The sequence below is a fragment of the Sparus aurata genome, chromosome 13, assembly GCF_900880675.1.
Source record: "Sparus aurata chromosome 13, fSpaAur1.1, whole genome shotgun sequence".
In the NCBI taxonomy this organism is placed as follows: Eukaryota; Metazoa; Chordata; class Actinopteri; order Spariformes; family Sparidae; genus Sparus; species Sparus aurata.
In genome coordinates, this window is record NC_044199.1 from 9,993,363 (window position 1) to 10,007,602 (window position 14,240).

The window sequence follows — 14,240 nt, forward strand, 5'->3', positions numbered from 1 at the left end:
CTGTGGGTGACACTGACTGACCAACAACACCGAGGATTAAGTGCATGACCTCTGAATGTTTTGGTTTAGGTGTACACTGTGTCTTACTGGACAGAATCAGTACATTAATCATCTCCAGTGGGTTTTCCCCCGATCAGTCTCACGGTTCACACTGGGGAGTTTGTGTGAGAGGTCAGATGACTTTCTCTTCCTTAGCTAATAATAAATTCACTACAACACTGAGACTATTTTGATTTCCAGTAGGGTTGGGCTTGATGTTTTCCGCCAACACAACAACCAATAATTACCTGCTTCTCATGGCGGATGCCGCTAAAATAACAGTGAGATTCACAGGATAAGAAAGGCTGAGATGTAAGTGAGAAAAGATTCATGATTTAATATTCCATAGTTCTAATAAAAGCCATTTGATGTATTAAAAAACTAGTACACTTTTTACCTTCTTCCCTTGCAGAACATGTATTGCAAATCCTACAGCAGGGGCAACATGTTTGGCTCTCTAACCTACACTGCTTGGTTGTAGAACGTTTGCAGTCACTTAGGTTAGCTAATGTTACCAAAGCGTTAACTAATGTTAGCACGTTATTATAACTAGCTAGTTATAATGGTTAGGCATATATCCTTCCATCACAAACTGTAGTCCTATCTAGCTTTATTGCCTGACTTCCGTAAGCTATGGTATAAACACTTGGATTTGGAACAGTCACACTGGCTCTGTATTATTTGCTCTGTTCATTGGCTAATTTCACAGATAACAACAAACAGTCATCCATAAATTTCCCAAAATCGGGCCAGGTTTAAAGTATGGGTCCCTAGTTGGGCTGACGGACACATCGTCCCTCGCTGATGGCTGACAGTTAGGAACCGCTGAGCTCTCCACCATTGTTACATCGTGATTTAAAAAGCCTTTCTGGCAAGGATCACAATAAAGTAGTGTCCCCTCAAAGGGGCCATCAGGCAGGAGTTTTGAAAACTAAAAGAAGCTAGTGCTGCAATGCACTACTTTTCCATGTCCTGCAATATTGAACCTGACCAGTTAAGTGAACCCAGGACTCTCAGTACCATCGGTGAGAGCGCCTTTTGTTTCTTTTCTCCACGAGCCCAATAAATTATTTCTTTCAATCATGCCTGTTTTATTTGTGCTATTGTTGTATTGTCTTAGCTCAGTAGAGCTAGTGGTCTAACTTTATTTCAAGCTTAATAGGTCGAATGCAAGGCTAGGGACACCTGTTGCTGAGACAAAGACACATTTAAAAGCAGTATAAGAAAATGTGTCGGCAAGGTTGATTTTTCCTGGTCCCTTCGCTGGTGACTGGAGCCAGAGTTTTCTTGGCTGGGTGAGACAGTAGGAGGTTGCCGTCGGAGCCACAGCAGGAAGCAGAGGTTACTATCTCCCCAACATCAACAATCCATTGGGTATATCAGTCAGCGGCAATTTGGTAGACATCGCCCAGCAGTAATTTCAAGTTGTTATTCAGCTGAACATACTGTACGCTCTAATCCCCGGGCAAAATCACCTTTTTAATCTTTTCTAATTCCTGCTCACTGTTAAATATGAATTCCTCTGTGTATCATAAAAAGAAGAGTGAAATTAAAAATAAGTGTCTCTCTGGTGTTGGAACAAAAACAAATGTTGATTAATGCAGGTAGAGACATCCAAAAGGTGCATCTATGATTCACTGGCATTCTCGTTTAATTAATTGTGGTAAAGTGGAGGGAAACGCTGTTACATTATTCAAGTCACACCAGTTCAAAGTGAATATTTACTTAATCGCAGTGGTATAAAAAGTTTGGGGCCTCACATGAAATGAGAGGTTAAGGTTAAGAGGATGTGAAACGTCTACTTGGTGCCGTGCCTTTTTATATCACCGCCTACAAGTAATGAGTTTTGACCCGTGGTGTTAACAGCTGAACAGCACTTGTGCATCTTGGACTCAACAGCTTTTTTCCCGTCAGACAAACAAAACTCACATAGCTGTAAGGCCAAAGACACCCCCTTAGGAGACTACATGAGAGGAAAAATGAACATTATCTACAAAGAGGTGACACCTATGGCTGTTTGACAACAGATTAGATTGTTATTATAGGGTGTGTTTGCTGTTGGACATCTGTGTATAACAGGAACTAATATTGCTGAGAAGAAGTGAAAGCAATAGATTTTAACATTCAATTCCCGACGGGAAGCAAGTAAGGGAAATAAATCTCACACAGTTTTTTTCTGGTTTAATTGCTAATCTAATTCTAAATAGACACATTTAAGGTTGACAAGCTTTAAACATACGATTCCCCACACTATCTCTCATACAATATGATTGATTAGAGTGCTTTACTTTACAGAATATTTCAGCTTCTTTGGAATATTGATCTGCCACTGAGTGAATTCACCTCCTGCTACTTCCAATTATGGGCACCACTTGCTGGAGCCCTCTTCAAAAATAACTCAAGTCTGTGAAAAGCTGAAAGGCTTCCTGAGAACATTGTTGCAGGCTACACCAAGTCCCTGGTGGCATCCTGATAGAGAATCCTTTAAGAAGAGGAATGAGTTACAAAGGAAAAGTTAACAATTCTTTCTCTAAAAAAATCAAATCATTGCTACACTATTCATAACGTCTGCATTTACCACAAGCCGTGCCACTTTTAAATAAAGAATAACACTGGAGATAAGGCTCAAATTAGAAAAAAGACAAACCATCAATTGGTTTTTGGAGTAGACGTTCAGATTTTATTCCACTTTAACGTGGATTAACACGCTGATTAATGTGCATATCATCATCTGGTTAATTGATTCGTTTTTAAAATGTAACAAAAACTATGACCAGCAGCTCTGGAGGTTGCTCTGACGGTCGTTTCACAAAAATGTCTCTCACAGTTTTCATCCTAGGGGCCTGAAATTTGACATGGAGATCAAGTGTGTGTGAGTGTGAAGGTGTGTGTTTGTGTTGTGTTTGAGTTGTTGTGCAAACTGGATAAAAGGGGGCATGAAAATGGAAAAGCACTATCGCAAAAAAGGCGCATAACTTCCTAACGGATTTACAGACTTGCACAAGATTCTGTTGGAAGGTTGGTCATGAGACAAAGGACAGCTGATTAACTGGCACAAATGTGCATCAAATGGATGAATGCGTATGATTGGTTGCAGCTATAGGAAATATGTGAAACAGTCCAAAACCCCAAAGATATTCCATTTACTGCAAACAAAACAAGATTTCTGATAAATATGTAATGTGGACATAATGACTTGGGTGGGTAAAAACAAGTATTAGAACAAGTAGAGCAGTCTGGTAAGTTCAGAAAATTACATCACTTTGCTGTTATGCAGTCTTTAAACCAGGAAAAGACAACACTTATAACCTATTATGCCTACTTACCAATGCTTGAATATGATGTATAGTCTCATATCACAACAATGATATTGCATCAATATTTTTCACAGCCTTAATCCCAAAATATAACATGAAGACACATAGGATGCCTTCTTTTCATCAACATGCCTCACTTGAAACTTGTGCTGTAACCTTTCTGAGCTGAAAAATATAACACGTGCATCATCTTTTTTGAGAGACCTTGATTCTACAAGATTGAAAGGCAAGTGCCTCAGCAAACAGATGTATACTCCACAGCACATTTCAGCACTTTGGTCTTTAAAAAGACATTTCTGTTGTGCCTGTTTTCACCCAATACTTTTGGTAAAAGGTTATACTTTGTTAGGTGCTATCAAAGGCTAAAGTCTGCAGAGTAGAGGAGAAATGAGCCACACTGCCAAGAAAAGACGTTTACATTGGGAAATGATCCTCTGCTCATTGATTCGTCATCTGGTTGATGTCCTCATCAGAGAAAGCACAGAAGAAAGTGCCTCAATTCCATACTCGACTGCACACGTCACACATTTTCAGTTTGTTATGCAACAGAAAATGTAAAGATCATCTAAATTCTTCGAAGGAGACAGAAGACAGAAAGTTGCCAATACATCTGTGTTTCTTGACGCAGCTCCGAGATCCTCACGAACCAAAATCCACGTCTGACAACTTCATAAAGACATTTCCTGCTTTATATCTGGGAGCTATCACACATCATCTTTCTGCGGTCAAAGCTGCCCTCTACAAACCAACTAGCCTCGAGCTGCTATCTGCTTTAGAGAAGGCTTGAAATCCTCTGTGATGCTGGGGAGCCGAGCTGAGCTATGTGTCATCACAGCAGTAGCACCATGGGAAGGTGCAGGTTATGGGCTTGTTTTCAAACACTTTCTCAATCCTTCAAGAGGATATTCATCTTCTTGTCTTCTCCGGTCCTCAGGGAGTGCTGTGGTCAGGGGTCACTCATAGATGGCACCCCTGCTGGGTAGAGAAATCCAGGATGATCTTCCTAACCAGCAGGAGACTGTACCACCCTAGTGTTTGCAGTGTCTCCCAATAATTAGACCAGATAACCTGCCAGTTGGATAACTAGAGCTGTCCTGAGTACCATTTTATTGGGGGCTTTAAAGCTTCAATGAGATTTACCCGCTTATATTCAAAGCCGTCTAAGCTAGAGATGCAAAGATTAATCAATTAAGTAATTCCATGTCAACTACTAAATTAATTGGCAAGTATGTTGCTCATCAATTATTCAGTTTGTCAAAAGTCAAAATTCTGTAATTCTAGCTCCTTAAAGATGAACATTTTCAGGTTTCTTTACTCTTCTATGACAGTAAACTGCATATCTTTAGGTTGTGGGCCAAACAAGACATTGGAGGACATCAGTTTGGGCTTTGAGAAACATAGATTGACATTTTTCACAATTATATGACTTCGTATAAACGCAACATCCAACTGATTAATCAAGAAAATAATCTACAGATTTACGGACAATACAAATAATCATTAGCTGTTACAAGAGTTGAGTAGTTTGAAAAATATTTCCTTTTGGATATGGGTTTCCATTTGTGAATACTGATATCCTGTGTACACTTCTGTTTTTTTTATGTGCGTGTGATTTGAGAGAAATTAAACGGCATAGATGCGCTCCATTTCTTGCTCTTTATCTGCATTTAACCCCTTTTTCCAGTGCAAATAACACAACATCTGCTTCCTCTTAAAAAAATGGATATTACCATGGCAATGGTAGAAACTTCAAATTGTCGAAGCATTCAGGTCAGCCCTTCAGATAACTATAGATTAATCATAAGCATGTTTCTGTCATTTGATCAGCAGTACAAAAGAGTGGGATCCATTCCAAAATGTTGTAATGTAGCTGGAATGATATATTACCCTACGGAGTTGCAGAAGCAAAATTAACTCCCATTTGTCAGCGAGTATAAGCATGGAAATGTGAACTTTTACAAAGTAATATACTGTATGACAGGTGACCTATCTTATTTCAAATCTGGCTTTGATGAAAAACCCACATAGCTCCAACTACTGCTGTGATGCATCTAACGAACTCTCAATGAGTCCCAAAAATGTCTACTGCTGTTCTTTAAACAGAGCTCTTATCAAAGCCTTTACTAAAGCAGAATCTACAATTCATTTGGGGGGGGGGGGGGGGTGAATAAAAAATTCTTGGGGAAGAAACACACACACACACACACACACACACACACACACACACACACACAGGGCTTTCAGTGACTAATCTGCTGTGGGAGGTGGACAGCTTGCAGCTAACAGTGCAGACTCCAGCTAAATAAACCATCTAAGGATTGACACATCTAAGTCGAGATACCAGAAAACAGATTCTCTGCGAGAATTTTCCCTTTCATTCTGACACATCACGCTCTTTCATATTCAAGCGACAACAGAAACACTGAGGGCTGATTCTCTTCATCAGCGCACGCTCTGCTCCAACAAGCCTGCGACAGAGTGTTTGTGTGGCGATGACCGATATATTGACAATAAAGATGGACTCGTCTTTAGATGTGAGGCCATTTGTTAGAGTACAAAGAGCATGATTTTCCCTCCACAGCCAGGCATATTATGTTTTGAGATAGTGAAATCAGTAGTTTACAAACTGTGAATTTCAAAACCGCACTTTTTTGTAAAACGGACTGCATTCAATAATACAACAGCTCTTCTGTTATCGTTGAAGCAATGGTGATTTGAAGGAATATGAGGGAAGGGAAATTTGGTGTGCAGAACTCCCTAAAAATAAGATACCAGAGTGCAAAAAAAAGGTGTTTAATGCTTCTTTAACTGAGCTGACCCACTCCCTTTGGGGGCATGACTCCCTTCTTAAAGCTCTTAGCTGTGTGCGAGCTGTAGGAGGGCAGCTAGCGCACAGGAATGTCTCTGTTATGCCGTACATAGCACAGAGCCCACTTGCTTCAGTGGGGTATATGAAGGCAGGCCCTGGGAGACATGCCGAAGCCGTGTGCAGGCATGAAGGTGGAAGCTAACATGCACGTGCTCTGTTGGTCGGCGTCGAACCGAGAAGTGAATTGCATTTTAACTTGAAACACGCATATCAAACAGAAGATGTAGGTCAACCTGTGACGCAGCAAGAGAAATATCCCAGACTCGAATCGAATCAGGTCTACCGATGGTGCACGCTTCAAGCCGGGGAGTTTTTTTTTATTTTTTTAAATCAAGGTTGCTTTTTTAAAATAAATTCTTGCACATCCAGCCTCAGACGGCTCGCTAGCCTCATGTTGCTCTTCCCCCAGCACGATTTCATTCTATTTTTGTGTGTAACGACAAAAACATCACAAGGCACAAGGCAACAATAGCGTGCACAAGCGCCTCACAAAAGACTTTTTTTCGCAACACAATGCTCAGTATGCTTCAAATAACAGCTGTGATTAGAGTGCAAGATAAATGGGAGAGATGGACCTGAGATAAATAGCTCCTTCTCACTTGTTGTCTAATTAACGGCCTTTCTAATCCCTTTGTTATAATCGCATATTCAGCCCATCGCACATATCTCACATATCTGGCCCCAGGTGCGTGTGATTATGGAATGCAAATAGGCAATATACCTACTTTGCTCATTATGCAGTGTGGAGACGTGCACACACTTGCACCCTCTTTGCCCTCGCTGCTCTTGCTCTTTCTATTTCGTCGACTCACGCCGGTCTCCCCATCTCTCCTTGACTCACTTCAAAGAGAACCCCCATCCCTCTAAAAGTGCCATTCTCCTTGGCGCTTATGGCTGATAGGCTGTGGCCTCATTCCCTCTCTGCTGCAGCCTGTCCCCATTGTGTCCCACTCTCAGAGAGAAGCGTGTGGGTGGAGGACAGACTGCTCTCCAAAGTGAATGCCTGACATGGATGTATGGGCTGGGGGTGTATCCTCTCAGCGAGCTAAACTATCATCCACCTGCAATTCCCCCGCTGCCATATGCACCCTTCTCGGCGAGAGGGGAAAAGGGAGAGACACGGACTGAGAGTACTTGTGGCACTCGGATGCCTGTTTAACTCTTGAGGAAGCTAATCATCGGATTGAGGTACTGAGGATGATGGGCTACAGGCTTTCAGAGAGGGGGGGAGGTTGCTTTAAATGCAAATCCCTTTCTTATAAAAATCGGTTCCGTTTAAAAGGATTTCTGGGAAACGATCCACATTTCCACGGCAGGGGAGACAGTCAGCAAGAGAAAACAGCATAGCACCAGTCAAACATCAAGGAGACAGAGGACGTGGAAAGAGTAGCAAAAGAAAAGGCTACATGTCTATGAAAGAAGGGATTGGGGCTCAAGTTAGGCCTCTTAGATAAAACATCCTTTCTGCATTTAAAACATCTGAGTTTTAGTTTCGATTGAGAGGCATTATGGTATCCACTATGCTAGTAATGGCACGGACGAGTCAGGGGGGCGAAAGAATAAAAGAGAAGACGGATTGGGCAAAAAGAGTGCAGGAATTTTTAGAGGGTTGATGCAAATCTTTAATTCCCCCTTAAAGCCGTCTATCAGCAGGTTACACACATGTGACTGGATAGAAGCAACCGGTGAGTGTCGCAGTATTTGTTTAAGGCAAAATACAGCTGTGAATGAGCGTTCCCTCGCTGTTTCCAACTCAACCACTATCAATCAGCAGCACTGCACAAAGACTTTCAGTGTAGCCTGTGCTGCTGTGAGTATTTGGGGCAACCCACTCACGATATATCAGTTTTCACGACTTTTCTCTCGACATAAAATATGTATGGAGAAATATTTTTTTAATTAACGATATGTTTCAAATCATGTTACTCTAATGGCAATGTGAATTTATTACTCTGTTATCTCATTACTCCCACTTGGCCCCTGGCGCATCTACTTGTAGCCGTGTGAGCTCATTGTTCCGACTGGAGGCTGCACGTGTCATTTCAAGCGCCAGACAAAAGATGTTAATGTCAACTCTTTTGTGTAGCGCCGCTTTGGTTTGGGAGAGTGCGATATGGAAGAAACCACCGCTGCCGTGTGTAAAGTTTAGCGAGAGACAGGCTGACACTTAACCCCTTTCCATCAGCAGAAGCTAAAAAGTGCTGTCACAACAAGACAGGCTTCTGCTAAACACATGACACTGGCAGATGCACTCTCTTGTTGCACACTATGTAAAGAGATGATTTGTAAATATAAGGAGATGACAGATGGAGAAACAGAGCGTACTGCAGTGGATATACTCCCCATCGCCAGTATATAGAAGGATTTATACTGCTGTAAAACCTATAAGCGCCAAGTACAAGCCTCCCAGACAAATATAAATAATTTTGCTAAAGAGACACTGCCTGTGCTTGTGTTCAGCAGACAATCATACATCCACTGCAGAGTCTTGGCCATTTCTCCACCGCAACTGATCTGAATGAACACAAGCAATTTCAAAGCAAATTGAAGTGCATTTCCGTCAACCTGTTTTTATGCATCTCAACTGGAGGCATGGGGGAATCGGGGGGAAAAAGGATTCAATATCACAAATACGTTTTTATACTTGGATGGAACAATTAATGATTGTTTTTAAAAAACAAAAGGGTTGAGTACATTTTTGGTTTTCCAGTCAGGTCATGTGCACAAGCTTACAACAGCTTGACTTTATGTCAACTAGATGGAGTTGGTGAGTGCTAGCAGCACGAGGCTAGTAAGCAGGAGCCTGGAGTTAGCCTATTAGCTCAGCATCACACAGTAGTGCTGCCTCCCTCTGTTTGGTTGTGATTAACTAGAGTTGTGAGTTTTTCACACGGTGACTCTACACTTCTCTGACTGACATCCACAAGAGAAATTGAGTTTGTGCAGGTTGTGATCCCCTTGATCCCGCCTTGTCAAAGTTATTGCATTAGCTGATAATATCAACTATTCCAATTCCAGATAAAAAGCCCTCCTGGCCTTTCATTGGCAAGAAACAATTTTTTCAAAAGGATTTCATTGTGAACCAGTTTCAGGAACGTGACTTGCAAGTGTCTGTACACACTTGAAATGTAGCTACTGTCATCTGTCATCTCTGGTTGAACAAGGTCCTAGATTAATTTTATTTATCATTTTGATGTCAATCTTTAGAGGATGAGAAGCTAATTTGAATGATTGTTGTGACAAATAATGTCCTGATAGTTTGTGGTGCTGTTGATTACATTCAACTCAATTGCGAATAATAGTGGTCAAATTTGGTATTCCCAGTTCAGTGTGGAATTTTCTAGAAGTTTGGTAAAAAAAATGTATGCAACATTTGACATGAAACCTGTCTATTGATATCAAGAGTGACTCTACAAAACTTTTCCACCTCAGATGATCACAAGGTGATTCAGTAACGGAAGCTCTCAACAAATGCCTTCAAGCTATGGAAATGAGACAGAACACAACAGAATATGTCGCCCACCTGGGTGGAAAATTGTCCTATGAGTCTTGATGAGCTTGCATCACTTAAGTTCAGGACAAGAACCGGTGGAGAAAACTGCACTGCTTTGTCATTGGCTGCATCTTGCTATCTGTAAGTGATAGAAACTGTATGTGCGAGGAACAACGAGGGGCAGGCAGAGAAACAAAATGGGTCCTTCATAGGTTGAGTCTGAGTGTAGGAGGATAAGGAACATTTATAGCTTACATTTATAAAGTCAAATATGTTTTAAAATTGTAGTAGGGCTACATTAGTGAGAATTATTAATACGGGATAAAAAGCTCAGACCTTTTCAGTTTAAGGCCTTGGTTTTACTTTTCTGTACATAATACATTTTTTATACACAAGGCCGGGCAGAGAACGACTGTTCGTTTTACTGTGTGTGAGAGTGTACGTCTCAATGTGTGTGCATCCTCGCTACTAATTTCCACCCAAAGCTTGCTATTAATTTCCAGCCAAAGTAATTATCTGATCAAGAGGGTCCGTGTTTTAATCTTCCTGGAGACAGAAGGAAGAGAGATCCATGCGCTGAGCGAGCAAGTGGTGTGTGTAAGTGAGTCATTTATCCTTTAGTTGGAAAAGGAGGAGAGATTTGGCAGCTGTGAGCTTCATCTACCCTCCCATCAGTTCATTATAGAATTCCCTACTAGGTGGAGAACAAGGGGGAGGATGATCCAGAGTGCGCTGCCAGAGGAGCGGGCCATTACCCATGACACGGAAACCAGACATCTTGTTCACACTTGGCAAGACACAGATGTTCTGGAGACGGTTGACAAGACGCTTCGACCCCTCAGCCCCCGACTACATGCCGGTCCTCCACAACCAGCCTGTGCTGCACCTGCTTGGACATCAGCATGGTGGAAACAGAGCCAAGCCAACTGAGTTTGGATTCTTGATTTTCTTTAATAGGGACACGATGATTCTGCCACCAAAAGAATTGCTGGATATCACTTCCCACACATAGATCTGAGGTTAAAATAGAATTCAGAGTTGAGTCAGAGGCCTGGACCCAGCTGTCCAACCTGCAGCTGCAGCTGGAGAAGAAGCTGCAGTTGCTCCAAGTGTCTGGGAAAATCCCAAAGTTCTCTCTTGAAAAACAAAGTCAACATGGTTTCTCCCCGCAAGAATTCAGTGTCTCAGTAGCTGCGGTAATTTAACATCTTCTTTTAAGGGGTGTGTTTGCGCAAGTGCTAAAGCCAGGCTTCAAATCATCCCTAAGAAAACCTTGGGTGATGTCACATACTGAGTACTACAACCATGTGTTTATACAGTCTACAGTAGAAGCCATAATATAAATTAAAGCTGCAACCAAGGATTGCTTTTCATCACTGATCATTCTGTCAATCAAAATTTGGAGAAAAGCTCATCACAATTTCCCAGAGTCCAAAGTGACGTCTATAGTTTCCTTCTTTTGTCCAATCAACTGTCCCAAAGACGCACTTATCATTTTTGTTTGAGAAATTACTGAAACGATTAATCATTTATCAAAAATAGTTACCATATAAGTTTCTTTAAATCGACACAGCATTGCAGCTCTACTGTACAAGTCTACTCCTCCAAGAAGGAGCGTTTAATAGCAGCGGATATGCTGTCCAGCCCCAAACCAGAGGCAGCTGACAGATTCATGTTCCTGCCACAGAATATGTTTGGTCATGCATGTTCATGGTGTTCCTGTTTACAGCAACTCCTGATTGGGGTGAACATACTACGGGAGAAGTTGCATTGTTAAAGCGCCCATTGTTTTCAAGGCTAATTTATTTTCTTTTGCTGGAAATGAGCCAGAGAAATGACTATCATGCTTACAGTTTTGTTTTATCTACATGTGCATTGTGCGTATACTGTGTATGTCCATTCTGAGGGGGAAATGACATCTAAAAAGAACGATAACTATGCTACAATCAACCAATATAGAGTATAAGGTTGCCAACAGAAAAATCAGTATGGAGAATAAAGAGTGGCTCAACAGCATGCAGCCTACACAGCAGTGAGGGGAAAAAACACGCTGTGGTTCAGCAGCTCTTAAAGAAACCCAGTGGTGATCCTTTGATCCACAGTAAAAACACAGGCCTGTTATTTCGAAAGACCATTTTCTATCAAAGGTTTTACACAAAGTTGCCTAAGCCGCACTCTTTAACGAACTCAAATCATCTTTCAGTTCACTCCACAGCTCCCAAGTGTCTCCACTAATGTCACTGAAAGACAGAGAGGTAGCAGGAGATCAAACAATAAATAATCACTCAGTTGATTCTGATGTGGCTCAGTCTTTCACCCCTGTATTAAGCAAATTGCCCAGAAACCGGCCCTGTTGTTATGCTGATGACGCCGAGCTATACTCGCCTGTGAAACCAGACAATTTTAAACCGTCCTATTCTTTAAGACAGCTAATTTCAGGGCTGTCTTGTTTGTGTCCCCCCCCCCCCCCCCCCCCCCAACACCCCCAGGGTTCACAAAGCTGATCCAGGATAATTTCCCTATTAATGTCAAGCCTGCTGCCAGAAGCCGATATTAATTATGATCCAGATTATGCATTTGATACAAGGTGTTAGATGTTTTCCCTCAAAGCTAAAATGCCTTGTGTGGAATCTCTACATCAACCCACTTGAAGTCACATCAGCCCAGTGTCAGCCTCGGTGCACCTGAATGTTTTATTGATTTTAGGGTGAGTTGGTTGGGGTTCCCCAGGGTGCAGCCTGGGAACCTTTTGAAGACTTGAAAGTGATAACTAATAGAGAGCAGGTCTTACAAAGGGGTGATAACACCTTTATGTTACTTCTTTGTAAATGGCATGGAGGAAACCCTTTCCAAGCAAGATAATGACACAAACAATGCCCTCGTATCCTGCCATTACATCTCCCATGATGATTCCTCTGAGATTTAGGTGGAGCTCTTGTGTGAGGATGCTTTTTAAATTACCTTGTGGTTTTCCTGCACTTCACTTTTGATGAGCTCCGGGATGTGATACTAATTGGACATCACTTTCGGTCATACACAACCACAGGGAGAGAAAAAAACATGTCTAGGCAGCTTTTTTTTTTTTTAAATGGTTCACACTTACCTTCCTCTGCAGAAGCCAGAAGAGCCCAGTCCAGGAAGATGCAGCCCAGCAGGACAATGCTCCACCAGTATGTCAGCTCCATGGTGTTGGTGCCAAATGGCCAAAAAATGAACCGACTTTAGTTTTGCCTTGAGTCAAAAATCAAGTGGCACTGGCAGCTCGGCTGTGCACTCACTGACCGCAAACCATTTCGCATTTAAAGTGGACTTCAGTTCAGACTTGAGCCTCCCACTGTGGTCAAAAACACCGCAGCAGAGAATATACACTTCGTGTGGTTTATCAGTCCAGAGGGAATGTGGAGCTCGACTGACTGCTCGTCTGATACTAAAGTGTGATAACGACCGACTGGAAACTTCTCTCAGCCGTCCAACTTTGTGGTGAGAAGTGTGGCCAGAAAAACAACAGCGAGGGACGACAGCACGGGTTTCTTGCAGCTCCTCTCCCACCTCAGTCCTCTGTCAGCACGGGAGGTGCATGGTTGAAACTTGTTGTGTCCTCGGCTTTAATAAGCTCTTTGTGCGCCACACGACTTCTCCCAAAATCTCCCCCTCAGCTCGATGACCGAGCAGCCTGAATCCGCAACCAGGGCACCTCACTGCATATCTGTTAGAGATAATCCTCATTATCATACCTGCTTCCACATCTTCTCGACATGTTCGGGGGAGAAAAAAAACAAAAAACAATCCGAGCCTTAAGTGTGTTTGTCTTCTCCTTCTTTTCCCCTCTTAATTAAAGCACCAGACTATTTCGCTGTCGGCTGCGGGAGAGAGAGGGGGGGGAAAATCCACAAAAGGTGGTGGAGATGTTGCGCGACACGTCTAGCCTGGCCTGGATTAACAGGGCAAAACTAGACCAAAAACTGAGGGAAAATATGTAGTTTTGTTCTCCCCTCGGTCAGCTACAGAGCGGTCTCACAGCGGATATTAAAAGTTGTGCGCTAAAGTAGCTCGTCAGGCTGACAACAGTGTGCTGCTCACCGAGGTCTTCCTCACCGCATCAAACCCGGAGTCGAATGGCAGCTGCAAGCTCCGCCCACTCCCGTTACCATAACAGCAGAGGCAACCTCACGCGATAGGATACAGAACATCCGGAGGACGCCTTCAAAATAAAACCCATAGCTCAAACGTTTAAAATGTAATAATTATCACCAAATAAGGATTTAAGAGACCTCTTAAATTGACCCTTCTATTTATGCAGGCTTTTCTCACTATATGATATACATTATATAGGCTATAGCTACTATTACTTGCTACAATTTGTTGAAATAAGACACATTTGATTGATTCCTCACATGGAAATGCACACAAATAAATGAATAGTAAAAAGAAGTAACCTAATAGAACTACAGAATTTTATACACATCTAGTGTTTCGACAGGCAATCAAATAGAAATGGAAACAGCAACCCAATGCTATTTAC

The 14,240-nt window shown here is 42.1% G+C and overlaps 1 protein-coding gene across 2 annotated transcripts in view; it reads right to left on the reverse strand.

Moving 5' to 3' along the window:
* ephb4a (eph receptor B4a) overlaps positions 1 to 13,846 on the reverse strand; it is a 39,542-nt gene extending 25,696 nt beyond the window's left edge. For both annotated transcript variants that reach the window (XM_030438402.1, XM_030438401.1), the window contains exon 1: positions 12,822 to 13,846. In XM_030438402.1, coding sequence (XP_030294262.1) covers positions 12,822 to 12,903 — 82 coding nt within the window. In that variant the 5' untranslated portion in view covers positions 12,904 to 13,846. The remainder of the gene's footprint in view (positions 1 to 12,821) is intronic.
* Between the last annotated feature and the right edge of the window lie 394 nt (positions 13,847 to 14,240).